Raw genomic sequence first — 19574 nt, 5'->3', positions numbered from 1 at the left:
CTATATGCACATGTTTTTCCCTCTCCTTCTAGTTCATTCCAGAGCAGAGAGGGAGAAACTTTGGGTTTTTCTGGGCTTTTTTTCCCTCTCTTCTTGCAATTGAACTGTTGCCAGTGTCTTGCAGGGCCGAAGTTTTCTCTATAGGGATATATTTTTTTAAATCAGCGCAGCTGCATTCAGGCTGCCTGCAGTTGAATCCACGCTTCTGGAGCAAGTTTAACTCGGAGAGGAACAGCAGCAGGGATACTACTAGTGCTTTTCCTCCGGCTACTCCTGTCAAGACGGATTTATGACTTGAAAAGGGGGGCGGGAGTGGAGGGAGGAAAATTGCCTTCGGGAGCCAGAGACTCCACCGCAGCCCAGCAAAACACACATAAAGAGACAGTCGGATCTCAAGGTGTGAGCAGCACAGAAGTGGCATTTTGGGATCTGGTGGATCCTTGCACATAATATGACTGATCTTAAGCCTTTCATCTGCCTTCACAGCACCAAGCTTTTGGATTTAAGGTAGTTTGCCCAGGACCAGATTTTGATATGTTGGCCAAGACTGTGCTTTCTCTTGGTCTCTGGCTGCAGTTTGCTGCGGGACAGAACACACCTAAGAGAGGTGAGTGCTTGAAATGGCAAGGTGTTCCCTTCCTACATTACCCCATTTTATACCTCCTAGTTCTTAGGGCTTCTCAAAAGCTTTTTCAGAATAAAAGATGACTTTTAGTTATGTTGTTGCTTCAGGTATTTAGTTATATATCTATGTTACTTTGCAGCCACACGGACAAAACAAACAAAAAGCCTTCCTAAAATTGTCGTATTAGAAAGAAAATTTATCTGAATTGTTTGCAGCTGTAGAAACGAAAGTGTTTAGGAATCTTTCAGAGATTGGTACAATCATATGGAAAGACTCCTGACTCCTCATTGTTACCTATGTACTGGGGCACCTCTATTAAGAGAAGTAAAAACAGTGATTGATATTATGCCTGTCCTGTTGTTCTCTTGCTAATCTCTGTAATTTAATTATTACATTTCCTCGTTAAAATTATTTCTCTTGGCTGGTGCTCTCTGAAAATAGTAAGGGAAAATGATTATGGGTCAGTGTTACAGAACTGACGGTAGGGAAAGGGACAAGGAGGAGGTGAAAGTCTCATTTCTGTTTCCTGCGCTGTAGCTGTGGGTGGAAGACTGCTCAGCTCACACTGTGATGGCCAAGCTGATAGGGTTGGTTTTATCTTCCCTTGTGTTCACAGCTAGAAAAAGGTTCTGTTCTTCAGCTGCAGGGCTACTGCTGGCTGCTTCTGTATTTCACTGGATTTTGTACCTGGGAAATGTAATGCAGCATGAATGGCAATCTGAACTTTTTGTCTATCTGGACAGGAGATCTTCAGATGCAGGCAGCAGCCCAGACTGCTGGGAGCTGATTATGTTTCTGGTATGCACACCAGACCATGTCTGTTGCTCAGATCCCCTTAAAGGATAATGGATTCTGTCCCTCAGTGATCCAAGTTATGGAGCAGGATCTGGAGAAACAGGCTGGCAGGAAGTTTTTGCTGCCTCTGGTGTTGTGTCAGGATGCTCCAGTGCCCACACAGACAGCAATTATTTCATTCATTTCTGCTGCTATGGAAGTGAATGTGGCAGCCTGCAGCCCAGGCTGAGAACCATGCTCAGTCCTTCAGAGTGCATTAAAAAGTAAGCCATTGCTTTCCAGAAGGATTGCACCTTGCTCCAGAGGCAAGGTTGTATTGACATGCTGACTTTGGCTTGCAAACTGCCAAGTGCCCTTAGAGGAAATGAACCTGCTGGTTGGCAAGGCACCCATTCCCTGGCAAGCTATGATGTGGGTGCCTCCTGGACTCCTCCTGGATGCTCCCTGGTGCAGCCTTGAGCAAACAGCCAGTCTGGGAGGGCTCCTGGGCATGGCCTAGCTCTTGTCCAAAGGTGCTGTGTGGGGTGCCGTGACCAGGCAGCAGAAGGACTGTTTGAGACCTGGGGATGCACGCACAGAGCTGTGTTTCCCAGGAACTTGACTGAATGTGAATGGGTGTGGCTTTATTCCTAGCTGCAACAAACAATGTGAGGAAGCTACTGGGTGGCCAGTGGCAATTCCACATGCTCAGGAATGCTCTTGTAGGGCAATAGCTGCTGATTTAGTGCACCAAGGCAATGGGAGAGCACTGCATAACCAGCTCTGCCACTTTTCTCTTTAGGTTCAGATTCTGATCTTTGCTATACCAGTACAGAGTCCCACCATATGTTACTTTGGGCTTTGATAAATGAAGCTGAGGCTCTCCTTAAGCTGGTTACTCTGGACTAGCATCAGTGGAAAATGATGCCAGCATGCATCTCTGCCCTGTGAAGACATTTGCACACGGCAGGAAAGAGCCTTTGTCCTACGACCTGCAGGAACAGGCTGCATCCCACAGCTGCAAAGCAGCTCCTGTTACATGCTTAAGACAGAATTATCCACAGATACTCCCTCCACAACACTCTTTCTGCTGTCATCCAGTACTTGCATTTCACACCTACTTTCTGCCTGCCTTGTTGACAAACAAGGAGAAAGGCTGGAGCAACSTAAGCTCAGGATATGTTGGGTTCAGAGACAGATGAATGTCTGAATTTAATTATGCTGCATGAGGAACGTGGTTATAGGAGCAGGCAGGACAACAGAGCTAGGGGCTTCACTGGCTGATCTAGCAACAAGCTCCTGTAGGGGTGAGAGTTGTGAGGTTCAGAGCTCTCACTTGCTCTCTGCCTACTTCACCCTATGTGGRTATAAGAGTATGCCTTGGCTGCAGTATGTACAGCACTAACATGCAAGCACAGCAACAAGACTCCTACCTGCTGCCTTTCCCTTGGCTAGTTTTCTTTGGGGTAGGAACGGTTGTGGGGAGGAGGTAAAGGTCAAGGCAGGGGTGAATGTCAGTCCCCATAGCTGAAAGACGTAGGTGCTGTGCTGGATATTCAGAGCAGGGGATGTTGCTGTCCTATGGATGCAGGAAGAAAAGAATGCAGTCCATCCTCACCCACTTCATGGAAGGCCCTTGTAGCTCCCTGCCTTGAGAGCTAGAAACGCACTTACTGATCTCTGAAACACAGCTCTGTGCCTAGCATAGTTCCATGATTCAAAGACTTACGGTGCTTTAAGAAAAGCAGTAGAGGTAGTGAAACTCCTGAAAAGATTATGAGAGATGACAACCGCAACTTTTTTTATTGCCAGAGGAATTTATCTGAAGGGCCATTTCTCAATCTACAGCCTGTAATCTGTGGCATGGACAAGCTGGAACCTGCACAGGCAATTTGGCTTTTAGTCACACAAGTGTGTCTTGCTTGGTGGGGTTCAGCTCCCTAAATAGGCTCAGACTCTTGTCCTCCCTCTAACATAGGTTTAGGTGTAAAACACCTGCTGACTGGCTTGGTTGGATAACTCTCTTCTTGGGAGTGGTGGTGCCTTTCTCCTTCTGCCTCTCTCTGTGATCCCAAGGAGTCACAAGGGAGTACAGACTTCATTCTTCAGCCTCCAAATTCAGCTCCACTTCTAGTAGAACTTTTTTCCTTGCATGGTCAAACAGTAAGAAGGGAAGACAGCCATGGAGTTTAAAACATAGTTAACTGGGACAGAACATGGTCTCTTTTGGCTATTAATTCTGTTATGCTCTGTGAGTTCTGAGTTCCATGTAAATCAGGTATGTGGCATGTGTTCAGGTCCCAGCTGAGAGCGCAGGGAATTCTTGAGCAGATGTCTCCTGTCAGCATCTCAGTGAAGAGGGATAGGGGAAGTCTGACCAGCTGCTTTTCTCCTGGAAAATGTCTCTATGGTGACATTTTGCTCCCATATCAATGCCTTTGAAACAGTTCTTTTTATGACTGATCTGCATCTGTCAACCAGGTACCAGCTAGAGGGTGACAACAGGATAGTGCCACCTGTTCATTGTTGTTCCCAGGATTTAAGTAGAGTTCAGAACCAGCAGTGACATGAGGTCTGCAGAGTTCCTCCTTGGCTCTTCAGAAGCTAAGGTCTGACAGCCCAGCAAGGTGTACTTGGTAGGCATGGAGTAGATGTCCCTTCTCTCAAAATCCCACAGCAAGTGAGAAGTCTTCATTTGGCATCTTGCCAAACATCCAATTTTCTTTTGCTGGAAAGCAAGGAAACTGCCTAAAACAGCAACTGCTTGCAGGGATTTACTGGTAACAAAAATCCACAGCCCCACCTCTGGCTTTGATGACATGTGTGTATTGGATGAAGGACAAAAAATAGGAAGAAAGATGAAGGAACTGAAAACCTAAACCCAAAGGGAAGGATGATGGAGTGTCCAGTCACTTTATAAGCCTTGCTCCTGTTTATAAACCTTGCTTAACTCTTGTTGTAAAAAGGTCTGTTGTCTAATTTTTTCACAGATCCTTCCCTTCCTTGACAAAGACTAGAGGGGGGGAATTCGTTTCCATCTTATGCAGGGCTGAGTGTCAAGTAAAAGTGACTGTGATGGTGTTTGCCTTTATGAAGGATCAACCTTCTGTTCCTTCCACAGACAATCCCTTTAGATAGCTCCAAAATATGTATCTGCCCACAGGTGTAATTGCTGCTTTCAAGCAGTGCTATCTACCCTCCAGGCAAGGCATTGTGTGTCAAGCTGCAGCTTTTCCTGTAGAGCTTCCTAATCAACTCAGCTATTTCCAGCAATGTATGATGAGTTGAACCAGTGTTTAAAGAATGGTAACTTTATTCCCAGCTCTTCTCATGCCCCAGAGCTGCAGGATACAGTCAGGAGTGCAGTTTGACAGGGACTTGGTTTTTGACTCTCCTTTGACTACTTTCTCTTTTGAGCAGGCATTCCATGGCATTTTCACTCATGTGTTCCCCTTGTCAGTAATTCCAGCAGGATGGGGATTTTGCTTGTGTCTGCTCCCTCATGATGTATTCCTTATTCCCCTAACAAATTGCTGGTGCATGTGACCTTGTTTATCACTTGTGAGCAATGTCCTTTGGATATCAATCCTTGCTCTGCCAGGGCTAGAAGCCTTCACAGCTGTTTGTTGCAACATTCAGAAAATGAGTGACACCACTGAAACTGGTGAAGAATGGAGGAGAGAAAGGGAAATGGATGATTTCATGTCAGGAATAGGCAATCGCATTGCCAAGATCCTCCAGTATGGCTTGCCAGCCAAATGGCTCGTGCTTCTTCCAGTTGAAGGGAAAGCACAAAGCTGTGGCTAAATGTTTGTCTTGCTTCATGCAGCCAGAAGCTCTAAAGAAATCCCCTATTGCTCTGCCCTGCTGGAATGCTGTTGGGCGTTAGGGAGCTCTAGGAACCAGTAGCAGGCACTTGGAAGTCACTGGTTCAGCTCTGTTGTGTGATGTTATGATGAAATTGCATGCTGCAGTGGGTAAGAAAGAAAACTTACTGGACTTTACTTTTGTTTTCTGCCCAGCTCTAAACACCAAGTTGCTAGGTGTGTGCATCTGAAAGACAGGGCTGAGTTCTGCTGGGTCACATAGAAGTGGTTGTAATCGATGTAGATCTCAGGTGCCCACTCCTGCCTCCTCCCAGCATCTCTTGCTTGGTCACCTCCAAGTAACTTTAATGTTCTCCATTTCTGGAGGCTCCATCTGATTTCTCCTGCTGTTTCATCAAGGGTCTGGTATGGCTCTGCCCTTTCAGTCCATACCTAATACAGCAGAGAAATGAGGGACTTGTTCCTGTGCTGCCTTTGTCTCTGCAGGAGCACAGTGACATGCGGGCAGCATGGTTTTTTTGCACGTTTACAGACCACATGTGCAAGCACTCAGGCCTTCTCCCAGTGCATACCCACACTCTAACACATGCAACAAGTGTGGTCATGGCTCATGCACATTTCTGTTGTCCCCTGCCCTAAGGGCATTCCCAGCACACCTGACCCTTTCTCCAATACACCTGACCCTGACACGCTCCTGAGCACACAAACATGGAGAACACTCCTGCAATGGAACAGAAGGACACACTCACGCCCCAGTCACACAGGGAGACATATGAATTATACCCAGTGAGGGAAATAAATAGCAGGGCAAAGAATGTCCAAAGGAAGACTGGACCAAGAGGATCAAGTCCTCTATGGTTCAAACCCAAACAAATTGTCTACCTTGTGTTTTTCTGCTTGAATCTCTTGTGTTTTTCTGCTTGAATCTCTTGTGTTGTACCTTGATAGGCAATGTTCTTGTTGATTCAGAATCTCTTTTGAGCTCAGACCACTAGGTTTCACTGTCAGGAGATATAATCCATCTCTTTTACTCTCTCATTGTTCCTCTGCCCTGGACCTCTCCCTCCTCCTGGTTTTGCCATCTTGCACCTGCCTCTTGGAGTCCTCTCCTAGTGAGGGCTTAGCAATGCCCTGCTCAATCCTGCCAAGCTCATTGCTGTCTCTGGGCCCGCCTTGGCATGTCTTTCTGCAAACCTGGCACAGGGAGCTGTTAGCATGAGTTTTTTCCTTGGAGCAATTAATTTCCCAGGAGCCTTTCCACTCAGCTGTCTACAGCCTTGTGGTTTTGGCTCCTCTGCATGACGCCAGCACTAAACCACTGCGTGTTGCACCAAATCCATCTGTGCTCCAGAGCCCACACTGTTCAGCCGTCCCACATTCCCATTCCCTTGCTGATAGAGGAGCCCAAATGTGCTGGCAGAGATCTCCGGTCCAAGGCTTTTTCTCCATTCTTGCACCTCAAAAGCTGTCAGAAACCAGGAGAACAGTTAAAAGAATTCCAAAAGCATTTTTGATAATCCAGCTACTATAAATCTCTCAAGATCTAAGGGTGGTAGAAGAAGGAGTGTTCATGCTTCCCACACAGCATTTTTATTGAAATTGTAAGAAAATGGGTCAAATAATGACTCCAGCCCTCTCTTGCACAGCAGGTTCTTCCTGATATGTTGTACTCTCCTCCACAAATGGGTTTGCCCCTTTGAAGTGCAGCTCCTAAGACTGGGGAAGAAAGTGATAATGTATTCAGTAAGGCAAGGAAAGATCCAGTTAGCCTAGCTTTTAAAGAGTGATCTAGGGAGGAAGGAAAGCTCCCTCCCTCTGCTCCAGACTTTTCTGCCAACAGTTATATAAATCAGGAAGCTTTCTGCCAGTCTTATGTGGACTATAGCCTTTGAACTGAGCAGCATCCAGTTCTGAGAATCAGCCACCCCTCCTGGGAGAGCAGAGGCAGCAGTTTCTTTCAAGTCTCTTTATCATCTCTTTCTTTTCCAAATACAGCTTATTTTTTCCCCAGACACTGCTATTGTAAGGAGATGGGAGAAACCTTTAAGTTGTTTTAGGCTGGTAAGTTGTCCCTGACCTTGGCAGTCACTCTCTGCCTTGGGACCAGCAGTTTGCTTCTTTGTCTGGGACTGCTGTGCATTAGCCCAGTGCAGCAGGTCTTCATGGCAGAGGCTGCTTCCAGGCATGGGGTGTGGATGACCTGCTGGCTCAGGCTTGTGAGAAATTTTCCCAGCTTCTGGAATATATCCCATCTCTGACTTAGAGCAGAATATGCTGGGGAGCAGCCTGGCATTGTGTAACAAGAGGTGTGTGTGCAAGCCAAAGTGGCTCGAAGCTCAGAGGCATTCTTTCTGCAACAGTGAGAGCAGGGTCTGGGACTCCCAGGTTCTGCTTTGGCTTTGCTGTCATTCCTGTGCTTGAGCTGCTGCCCCCTCCCACTGCCCTGGGCTTGTGGTTTATCTATAATGGATTAATAACATGTGCTTGGCAAGACTGTCATGAGATTTCATAAGTCTGCACAGTGCTTTAAGATTCTGAGTGAATGCAGTGTGGAAGTGCTGTGGAAGCAGTATGTGTGCTCAGGAGCCAGAGCTCCCATTGCTCCTGCTTTGTCAGGTCCAGGGTATCACTGCTTGTGTTGTATCCCTGCTCCTTTCAAGCCCCCTGTCCCTGTGCAGAATGCAGGAGTGAGGAGGTGAGATTAGTGCCCCAGGAAAAGACTTCCCTGTCCTACTGCAATAGTACTTATAGTACTTTCTGCTCCCATCTGCTATGCATCTTGGCTGAATTTGGACCAGAGGAATATTAGGCTCTCATCCCTTCCCCATTGCATAAGGAACTGCATTTTCTCAGGAGCCAGACACCAGGGTGAAGTCAGACATTTCATCCCAGTGTTGCAGACTTTTGGCTTCTCTCTCCTCTCCCATCTCATGACTGGGCTTTTTTTCTCTGAGAGAGGCATGGTCTGCTCTTGCTATCCAAGCAGCTCCTTGAACAGTGGGGATCCTGCATGTGAATGGAAAGGAGGAGAAAGAGTAACTCTGCTTACTCTGCTCACTGCCCCCTTCCCCCATCCCTTGACAAATGTGTAAAATAGGACTTTACATGGAACTTGGCAACAAAGCTTAGAGAGCAGGGAGCCAATGTATGCAAGGAGAGCTCTTCTCCCTGCTCCTGGAGAGCTCACCACAGCAGCTAGGCTGAGATGCACCTTCAGACTGGTCTCTTGTTGAAAGAGTATTGATCTGAGAGAGGTGCAGAATGTGCCCATAAAAGGAGTGAGCTCCAAAAGGCCAAATCTGACTGTAGTGCTGGGCTTTTGCCAAGAGCCAGTGGGCAAGTTGCGCTCAGCAGGGCAGAGCTGCACTGACTCCATTTATCATGAGTCTCTGTTGTCTGTCTCAACAGGCAGGAGGCTGTTTACAGATTTACAGGAGTGGCCTGCCTTGGTTAATCCTGCTGAAATATGTGTGGACTATGGCAGCTGCAACTCTTGTGTGCTTGGATGTTGTGCCACTGTTCACAGCGATTGGCCAATACAGTGCTGGTGCTCAGGGCTGCTGCTGTCTCTCTGAGGTGCTCCAACTGTTCTCTTGCACGATTCTTGCCTTCTCGGCTGATGCGAAACCTGTGGGGCAGGTGGTGTATTTGAAGTGTGCTGCTGAGAGGGTCCCATGGCAGGGCAGGGCAGGGGAGCACTTGGCTGCTATCCTGTATTACCTCCAGGAGTGACACTCCTTCCAGCTCCACTGCAGTGCTTTGGCCTTTCTCCCTGCAGTGACTTTATGGGGCAGGGCCTAGATAAGGCTGTCCCACAGTGAGCCTGAACACACAGAAAGCAGTGGGGAACCAATGATCTAACACAGGTGACTTCACAGACCTGCTATGCAATGGAGTGGCAGTGGGGGGGTCTCATGAGCATTTTTCCCTCTTATTCTTTATGATCCTGTAAACAATTCAGGTTCTAGGACCTCAGGAGACTTAGGAACCAGTTTGCTGTTCACAGTAGCTTTTTTTGGTAATATACTTCAGTGCAAAATGTGCTAAGAGAACTCAGTTCATGAACAGTCACAGGCAGACCTCTGGCTAACACTTCAGTTTGTGTTTGCTCCTCTGTGTGCACCTCAAAGTGTTCAGCAAAGAACCATTGTGATCAGGCAGATGAGTCTAAGCCAAGCTGTCCTATGAATGGAGACAGGGCACCAGGGAGACGGGCTGAGATGCTGCAGGGAGTTGTCAGCAGGACTGAGAGTAATGCCTAGGAGCCCTCACACTAGGTGCAAGTAAGAATAATAAAAAGGGGCAGATCATGAGGCCTCTACCCAGCAAAATTCTCACTGAATTCTGAGATCTGGCCCGAGATAACCAAGCTTTCCTAGCAGATGCCCATGCAAAGATGGGTTCACACCACTTCACTAACAACCCTCTTTCTTTTCTTGCTAGGTCCCCAGCCCTCTCTTTCTGATTCAGAGGGGGACCTCCTCTTCTTGCTGGACAGCTCTGGTAGTGTCTCCTACTATGAGTTTTCCAGGGTCAAAGAATTCATATGGGACCTCATGCGACCTTTCACCTTTGGCCCCAATGATGTCCAGACCAGCATCATCCACATCAGCACCACACCAACCATGGAATTCCCCTTTGACCGGTACCTGTCTAGTGGAACTGTGCAACAAGCCATCCGGGATACTCAGCAGCTGATGGGTGACACTAACACAGGCAAAGCACTCTCCTATGCCAAGGAAAAGTTCTTCAGTGATGAAGCTGGTGCCCGGCCAGGTGTGCCCAAGGTACTGGTTTGGGTGACGGATGGTTTCTCCACCGATGACATCTCTGAACCCATGCAGCTCCTGAAGGACATGGGAGTAACGGTCTTCATTGTCAGCACTGGACGGGGGAATTATTTGGAGCTCTCTGCTGCTGCCAGCCAACCTCCTGAGAAGCACCTGCACTTTGTGGATGTTGATGACCTGTCTATCATCACAAAGGAGCTTCGAGATGCTATCCTAGGTACAGTGGGGCTGGGATATAGTCACTGGGAATTTGCAATAGAGTTGGATGCCAGTTAGTGTCTGGCTTTGCAGGGCAGGCAGTGCAAGAATCCCCTAAGATTAGTAGTCATCCTGACCCACAGCAGCTGCCCTTCTGCACTGGAAATGCTGTGTCCACAGCACTGCAGGTCCAGGCATAAATCAAGGCTTTGAGGAGGTCTGGGACAAATATCTCTATTCCACTTGGAAGGTCCTGTGACTGACTGGGACATGTTCCCTTCTGCAGCCCTATGGGTGAGCTGAGCTTGTGTTTGTAAAGAGTTGTTTAGTGAGAGAGAGGGAAGGTAGCTCAGGCAGCACATTGTCTGGATTCCTTAAAAAAGATTTTGAAAGGAATCATGCAGGTCACTGACTTCCCTGCAATTCAAGCCAGGCATGAAAATGCATGGCACACAAGGCCTTAGCTCCTATCTGCACAGGTTAATTGCTAGCCAAAGGCTTCACAAACAGAGAGTGGTTTAGCTGCAGAAAGAAGAGGCTCTTGCCTGTGAAAGCAAGGTGCTCAAGCCCCTTGAACCCAATTTCCACATTCGGGGTCAATTTTTTTTCTCTGAAATTGTAGCCTGGCTGAATGTAGCCTAGCTACATGAAGTCCTATGGAGGCAGAGGACACAAATGGGTTGAACACACCGTCTAGGGTAGATCTGACTTCTTCTATCTACCTTCATGTGTAGGCATAGTGGCTGGCACACAGAGATATCTAACTCCTGCCTTCAAGTGGCTGGCAGTTGGTGTTCTTTTGCCAAAAGCAATTAAGGATGATGGTTGCTATCAGCATTAAGGCTGTAGCAAGGAATGTTTCTGTTCCATAAATCCCTTGTTGCAACGTGTTCTGCATATGCCAGATCTATAACCTGACTTGGCTAGCACAGCCCTTGGCAGAAACTCCCAGCCTCAACTTGTCAGGCTTAGAAGGCCAGCTGCTACCTCTTTGTTGCTAGCGTGGTTGTGGCTGCTGCTGTGCAGTGAGCAAGAATAACAGACAACAAATTTGATTTTCAGCAGTCCTGTATCTTTCAAGCATCCAGGAAAGGGTCTAAGGAGGCCCCAAAGGCATAAACTGCGGTGTGAGACAGGCTTTGGAAACCAAGAGGAATACCTCATGCTAAACTGGATGCTGCACCGCACAATGCGTGTTCGCTTTGCAGCTCCTGAGTGCCATCACCCTGGGCGTGCCACCACCTTGGGTGTGCCTGCGGTTGCCAAGCTGGGTTCTTGCCTCAGCCTCCAGATGCCTCTAGGTTTGTTTGGAAAGCAGAGTGAGTTACTATGGCTTTTCAGACTTTCCATTCATTTTCTGGAGGTTCTCGCTCCTTTGAAAATCCTGTTTTAATTCCCCACTTGGCTTCTGCTGTATGTGAGTTGGTTAGAGCTGGCTTTGGCATGTCCAAGTAACCCTTTCCACAGAATCCTCTTAATGTAGCAATTTTATTCAATTTCCAAACACTGCCATTTAGCAAATAACACGCAGGGACTATATTCTCCTGTGATCATCCAGCTCTCTTCTGTATGAGTATGGAGCAATAGCAGCAGTCCTTCTACTGCATCAGGTGCCACACAGACTCCCAGATGTTTTGTTTAAAGTGGCTGTTTCAGCTTCTAGTGCATCCTGCATCCAGGTAATATAAAATAGCATCACAAAATGAGAAATAGCTGTGTATCCTTGCAGCACAAGATCAGCTTAAAGATCATAAGATCCACAAAGGTAATAAATACCCTGCTGTGCTTGAGGGAAGAGTTCTTCACATCCACCAGGTCTAAAACTTACTAGTCTGAGATTTTAATGGAAGGTGAGATTCTCACATGAATCCAGAGGCTGGTGCTTTAAGCAAAATGCCAGACATTGATACCATCACATGGGTTAGCCTTAATAATGCTGCATATTATCACCCTTCCCTGCCTGGAGGAGGCAGCCCCCATCACCACCCTTTGCTTCTGAGCCCTGGGATGTTAGGGACAAATGGGATCCTTGGCAGGAAGAATCAAGTCTTTCCAAGTCTGGAATGGCCCAGACTAGTTTCATTATCACTGCTATCTTATCATAATCTCTTGCTGCAAGACTCCGCTTTTTAAAAGCCTTTTGTAGATGCACAAAGGAGCCTTGTTAAGAAATGAGCTGCTTTCCTCCCTCCACCTCCTATGCAGGAAGGGTGTGTGTTTCATCCTTGCTCCATAGACAAGCCCACACAATGGTCCCTGGCTACAGAGTAGTTATTGTCTCAGGTAGGCCAAGAACCCTCCATGAAAGGGTTTAAACTCTGCAGCTGTRTCTGCTTTATTAGGTGTGGAGGCCTTTGTATAGGGGTTGCTCAGTTAAGAAGCATTTTGTTTGCCTTGAAAGATTTGATCAGAGATCTGAGCAGGCAAATAATCAAATAAGCTATTACAGCTAAGTCCGAGCCAGCATGAAAGCCACTACTAGGACAGGGAGACAAAAGGAAAAGTGCCTCAACCTTCCAAATTGGAACCCTGACCTTCTTTAGGCTCTGCTGAGGCCAAGAGATGGGATGTCTCTGCCTCAGTTCCCTATTTTGAAAATTTTGTGGGGTAATGGAACAGAGAAGTTGGGCTGATTCTCAGAGATGGTGGAACTGGAACAGTTCCAGTAATGCTGCTGCACAGAAGAGAGAAAGACAGGGACTGTGGATGGATTATGTTTGCTCCCTCTCTTTTTCTTTGGCATCTGATGCTGACAAAATCAGTCTGCAGAACACAGTGGGCAACAATTTCTAGCCAGCTTGGCCATGGTCACAGCTTGCTCCAGACAAATTCCTCTTCCTTTTTGTGGTGTGAGGGAGATGGGACCCTGTACCAGATTTCTTCCATTATGTCTTACATGTTATGTACCCTAGCAGACAATATATAGCATTTGGTGCTCTCCTTCTGAGGAAGGACCTACAAATAATGTGAAACCAAGACATTCCTTTGAGACGATATCAGGTTCTGTGCTAGCATCCATTTGTTCTTCACTCAGCCACTTGAACAGGCAACTACTGACTTGGATTGTCCTTTGGCACAATCTCACCTACCCAGTAGTGACAAAACATCAGTCACTTCCCATGAAAATTCAGGGCAACACATTCCTAACCTGAAACAAGATTCTAGGTGGCTTCTGCCACAGTAAAGGCTTTGAGCCTAGAGTCCTCTGACATTCTCACTAAGCACTGAATATGAGTCAGCGATCAGAGGGAGTGATCTCGGACCTTGCCCAAACTGTATTGGAATGTCCATCCTGGTTTTGGAGAAGTGTTCTCTTCATTCCAGAATTGGAACACTGACCCCCATCAGCATCAAAGTAGGGAAACAGAGCCATGGAGCAGAAGTGATTTGTCCCAGATTCTAACTGAAGCCGCTACAGGGACAGAATGGTGAGTTCACTTGCTGCTTGACTTCACTTCTTGCACGTCATGAAAGTAGCAGCAATCTTGGAAGTCTAACCTTGACTGCACCAGCACTCAGGGGTTACCAGCAAGTTTGTGGCTGTGAAAAGATGTTTCTGTGTCCACGCTTATCCCATGTTAGTCACCAAGAGACAGGAGGTAGAAGGCAAGTGTGTCACACAAGCTCAATCTGAGCCTTCCCAGGAAGGCACTGCCTGGGACTGGTACCAGAGCTTAACTTGCTGTTTCTCTTCAAGAACATTGAGGGACTGTGAAACATGTCATGGCCATCTATTTTCTGGGGCTTTTTGGCTTCTTTATATGGTAAAGGCATCTGTAGTCAGGCAACAAGGAGCAGAGCCAGTTGTTACGGGCTGCCTGCAGCAGATCCCTCAGACATTTCACCCTGACACTTTAATTTGCCTGATTTATTCACAGTGTCCCTGGGTTCTGCCTCCGAGCTGATTATTTCCATTCCTGGAGCCCTTGGCAGGAGTACTGGCACTCAGGCTTTTCCTCTGTTCCCTCTTCCTTTGTGGTTTGTCCACCAGTAGTTGCAGGGCTCCTCACAGAAGGGTGCAGTGCCGCAGGCTCCATGGTGCTGCCTTCCACCCTCTGTCTCCTCCAAGTGCGGCGGGGTGGGTGGAATGCTGCTGGCTGGCCATGTGTGTGGAAGTAAGTGGGCAGGGCACAGAGAAGGGGAATGTTCCTGTCTGCCTGTGAGAGCCAAAGAACGACTTAGAGGAAAAATTGAGGCTGCTTTATTTGATACAGGGAAGTTGGCAGGGACTCCAGCAGCTCAGAGGAGGAGAGCTGATCTTCTCCCAGTTAAAGGACAAGCTTGAGAGCATAAGGTCACGCATTCTGTTGTAGGTCTGGGCAGGTTTCTGTGCCTCTGTTTACCTCTGCGTGATGGACAGCCAGTGAGAGCTACTTACAGCACTCTAAAGTAATTAAGCATGAGCTAGAAGGCACTATCAGGAGGTGTTAGGAGTGACAGTATGCAGAGCAAATGCACTCCTGTAAGGCTCTCACATGCTTTTAAACACTGTTAACAAATAGAGTTTCTTAATGTCTTTGTATGCCACTTTCACGGAGCTAGAAACAAAGCCCCTTTGGAAGGGCAGGGAAGAGTGGAATCTTACCTAAGATGGGCTCAGGCTACCAAAGCTGGCAAAAGGGTAAAGTAATAGAGGAAGCTGGGAGAACTGCAGGACTTCAGCATAAGTATTCATGTCTGGCATTTGGGGTCTAGAATATAAAGATAGCATCAGCCTTGATGACAAGCTTCTGTGCAGGGACAGAGAGAGAGGCAAGATAGCACAAGAGTGTCTCTGAACACTGAATGTCATGAAACAATGGGGCTCTGTGAAACACTTGCAGAGAATGACTTCAGCTGGGATGAATGCAGCAGGCTTAGCAAATGCTGGCCTGCCCCCAGTTGTTGCCTCTTCTTCCTGGGTTAAGGCAAGGAGCAAATGTTTTCTTCCCACTCTGGGCCGCTTCACATCATACACAACAAAATTTAGTAGTTTGGTTTGGCTGGTAGATGATTTCCACAGGGAGCTTGGGGCGAGCTGTTCCCAGGGGTTTAGGCACCTGGATGCCCGAGTTCTGTCTCTGGCTTTGTCACAGACTAGCAAGGTTCATTCAGTCTGGAGGTGGTGGGAACAGGGGAGAAGGAAAGTTGTTTATCTCCCAAGCAGCTGCTGCAACTGGAACTGTAGCAGGCRGTGGTAATGACTTGCTGAGTGCAGGAAAGTATCTGGCCAAATACAGCAACTCCCACGTAATTGTGGAACAGCGGTGGTAGCCCAGAGCCTGCTGGACTGCTCCAGATTTGTTCATGGTTGGCGCAAGATAGGCTTGGATTGGCAGGGGCACATTTCCTGCCATGCCAGGCCTCCCCACCACAGCAGATCACTAGCACTGTTTGGCCTTACCACAGAAGACAAGGCAGAGAGTGGAGAGGGAAAGTTGGGGCTTTATAGAGCAACCTGGAAACTTGAGGCAAATTCAGTTGAGGCTGGACATGCCCAGGAGGCAGGATGCAGTTGTTTTCTTGAGCTGCAGCTTGTTGTGCACAAACACACCTAGGCAATTGCTTTAGCCAAAATGTCACCTCTCTTCCAAGGGGTGAGGATGGTGTGAAATTGCTGCCTAAGTTCACACTTATTTTGTGTTTTTGAAATTTTATTCTTGGCTGGCACTAGTTTTGTGTTCCTGAATCTTTCAAAGAGGGTCTGGCTCATTGAATTCCTGTGAAGGGACCCAGCTGCACTTAGGTGATTTTAGCTGTCATCCAGTGTTGGTATGGGCAGTTACATCTTCCATCCAGAAGGGCCTGTATTTCAGATGTGCTTGTGTTGTGTGTATAAATGTCAGTAGTGATTTCTTGCTATTGCTTCTCTCACAGATGTTATCCAAGCAAATCGGTTCCATGCAGTGGATATCACCTCAAGCAGCTTCCGACTGATATGGCCCAAACTCCTCTCCCAAGAAACTGGCTACTACACCCTAGAGTATGCCCCAATAGATGATCCAGGAAGAAAGAAGACAAAGCAAGTGTCTGGGGCTCACACTAACCTCATGCTGAGCAGCCTTGCACCAGAAACCACTTACCAGGTGGCACTCATTCCTGAATCCAACATGCACTACATCCCTCCCCAGACAACAAGGGTTACAACGCTGGCAGGTAAGACGTGCACAACCCTGACCAAGTGGGAGGGCACCACCGTACTGAGCCTTGCAGATAGAAAACAAGCAGGACAGCCCTTGGTCTGCATCCCACACCCTCATAATCTGACTGGAGGAGCTGGACGGATCAAAACAGATGCTTACAGTCAGGACAGAATGTAGCAAGTAGATGGCATCTTTGTGCTGGCAGATCTTTCCTTAGAGAGGTTTTCTGGACTGCCCAGAAAAGGGGATCAGGTCTGATGCCCATTAGATGCCCTTCCAGCCTTAAAATATATGCGCATTGAGGAAAGCAATGCCCATCATCCTGGGAGAAGGTGGCAGAGGTTGCAGCTTGCAAGAATTTAACAGTGCTGAGATGTAGAGCCCACTAGAGATAAAGCATAAGCTGCTGCACATCCTTACTCACTGTCTCAGTATGATGGTCAAGCAGAAGCAGTGTTGCATTGTGTGGGTTACTGGCAAGGGGGGGCTTTTACCCCCATAGCCTGAGCAGCTGTTATGGGAACTAGGAGATCTTTGTCTCCTACCTGAGACTGCAGGTGCAGCTAGAGTAGGGTAGCGCTGTTGAAACAGGTGCATGCTGCTTCTCCAGGCAGATGTATTCACTGCTGGGAAATCCCTGTGTAAGAGAGGGGAGCATTCAGAGCAGGAGCTGGCCCCTCTGGGCAGACTAGTCATTTGAGCCAGAAAAATAACTCAGATTTATATTGGATGGCAACATTTAAAAAAGTTGCATGCTGAAAATCTGAGAGGGCATGACAAAGCCAAGATGAATTTGCACAAAGTTGCAGGGCATCAAATAATCATTTTTTTGCACACGAGAACACTTCTGGCTAAGTAGTTTTGTCCACTCTGTGCTCACGGTGTCCACTCAGTGGATGGAGAAACCATTTTCTTAGAGCTGAGCTGGGTTGTGCTGACATAGATGACTACAAACATCTAGGCGCTGAATAGATTTTCTTCCACATCCTAGAAGCCAAATACAGTGCAGGTCAACTATACTCCTCTGAGAGCATTCTGATGCCATGAATTACACAAACTCATTCACATCTTTTTACACTGCTTGCAGAGGAAATCAGTCCAGCTCTGGTTCTCATCTCGGAGTCCAAGCCACACAGCTTCCATGTTAGCTGGGCTCCCACACCGGACAGTGTGATCGGTTATCAGATCCTGTATGGGCCACTCCCTGGGGACTCAGTGAAGCTGCTGGAGGTGGATGGCAAGCGCAACAGCACTGCGGTGGAGAACCTGGCACCCAACACAACCTATCTAGTGACAGTGACTGCCATCTACAAATCAGGAAAGGAGAAATCCCTGTCAGCTAAAGCATGCACTCAGGAAGGTGAGTGAGCAGTATTCTCTGTTGATGGGAAACTGTATGGGCACAAAGGGCCTCTGAAGTGTGCCCCTCTCTTTGCACAAATTAGCTACCTAGGTGAAGCCAGAGAATAACTCAGTCAGCCCAGTTACTGGAGTTGGAAGAGAGAGGGGGAAAGCTGCAGCTTCTAATGAGTAGCACATGATCTGCCATAAGGATGTAGCAGAGGGATAAGGCATAGGACTGAAAGAAAATCAGCCATGCACAATATGACCACTCTTGCAGAGTATATGCACTGCCAAGCTGCTAGTGAAGTTGCAAGCACAACTGGCTTGGAGGTTCCTGGATCTCCCTAAAGAAGAAAGAAAACTACCTTTCCCTCCTCTCTCCTTGGTTTCTGTGCTTTGGTGTGATTTAGCATCAGGGGAGTAGAAGTTTCATCAACAGAAGCTTCTGCTCTGAAAAGGTACCTGTAAAGTACCTGAGCTGCTTAGGGTCTGGGAGGTAGCCAGACAGGGCCAACAAAAGTATTTTGTGCTGGTACTGGCACAAAGTTAAGGACTAATTAGGTGCAGCCTGAGCTCCTCCAGTATGGAGATATGGAGGAAGAGATGAGAGATTGTTGCATCTCTGCAACAGAGAATGACCAGGCTGGCTGGCAACCCCTTCTCAAGAGGAACAAGGAACTAAGTGGGAGGGACAGCTCCATACAAATGGCTCCCAGTAACATGGGTCTTCTCCCTTCTCTAGAAGGCTCCAAGGTGAGGCACCTTCGCTTTGAGCCCATAGGCCCCAACACCCTGAAAGCCTCCTGGAACTCTGCTGATGGGAAGGTCCTTGGTTACCGAGTCAGGTGCCGGCGGCAAACTGGCCCTTCATCTCTCATCAGCGTTTCACCACAGATCCACAGTGTGCTCCTCACAGATCTGGTTTCAGGCACCACTAACAAAGTGTGTGTGAAGCCCATGTACAAGAACCAGCCGGGCAAAGGGCTGTGCCGCATGGTGCACATGCAACCAGGTGAGCTGGGGTGCAAAGGGGACTCCTGGGGCCCATGTGCCAGGGAGAGGTGTCCTGAAGGGGACAGAGCTGCTGGAGATCCAACCCAGTGGAGCCCTCATGGCTGAAATAGTCTATGCTCAGCAGCTAACTTGTCAATATAGCTTAATCACAGCTATCAACCCAAAAGGGATGGTCCAAACCTGTACTGCTTTCCCCATTTCTGAGAGGAATGCTCCTCCTAGTGGCATTAGGTTTGCAGGCAGGAGAAAAAGTATCCATTGGAGACACAGTCTTGCAAGCACTTTGGGATAACAAGACAGGGGAGGCTCTGAAATACTGGCCTGGGCATTGGAAGCACTGTTTAGAAGTCACTTGAACTCTTCATTACCCTGCACTTTTCAACTTGGGAGGCACTTCTCAAGCTAAAAACTAAACACAGATACTAAGGCACAAAGTATCTGCTTTCCTCCTTCGGCTACCCAGGAGCCATCACATTACTGTAATGTAGCAAAAAGATACCTAATAGGCTGAAGTGAGGTGAGAGCTAAAAAGAAGCTATGTGGCAGTGTGGAAGCACAGCTTCTTACCCAATAAGAGGCCAGAGTGCTGGGGAAGATGAGTACAAGGATGGGATCTCTGACTCGGTCCCATTTGGAGAACAGGCAGACAAAGCTGACACTGTACTTTTTGTATTCTTTCTAGCTACAGAAGCCCAAGGATATAAGCACAGACAGAGAGCATGACAGGCACTGGAGTGAACTGATCCCCCACAGAGCAAGGGGAAAAGCTTGGACAAGATGGAGGGGTCTGGGGAGGAAGTCAGAAACCTCACAGATCATCTCCCAACCTGCACTGTGCATTGAGCTGTATCAACTGTTGGTGGTTGTCAAGCCTAAAGGC

General features: G+C 47.7%; 1 protein-coding gene across 1 annotated transcript; it reads left to right on the top strand.

Moving 5' to 3' along the window:
- The first annotated feature begins 495 nt into the window (after positions 1 to 495).
- VWA1 (von Willebrand factor A domain containing 1) lies at positions 496 to 19417 on the top strand. Its single transcript, XM_026065500.1, has 6 exons — positions 496 to 607; positions 9670 to 10233; positions 16071 to 16349; positions 17424 to 17696; positions 18423 to 18692; positions 19377 to 19417. Exons 1-6 carry the CDS (start codon positions 535 to 537, stop codon positions 19415 to 19417), a joined length of 1500 nt encoding a protein of 499 aa, XP_025921285.1. The 5' UTR covers positions 496 to 534.
- Positions 19418 to 19574: the final 157 nt, after the last annotated feature.

This window comes from Apteryx rowi, unplaced genomic scaffold (genome assembly GCF_003343035.1).
Source record: "Apteryx rowi isolate R43461 unplaced genomic scaffold, aptRow1 scaffold_1025, whole genome shotgun sequence".
NCBI classification, from domain to species: domain Eukaryota; kingdom Metazoa; phylum Chordata; class Aves; order Apterygiformes; family Apterygidae; genus Apteryx; species Apteryx rowi.
Note: the sequence above shows the minus strand (reverse complement) of the source record. Positions and strands in the feature narration are given on the sequence as shown.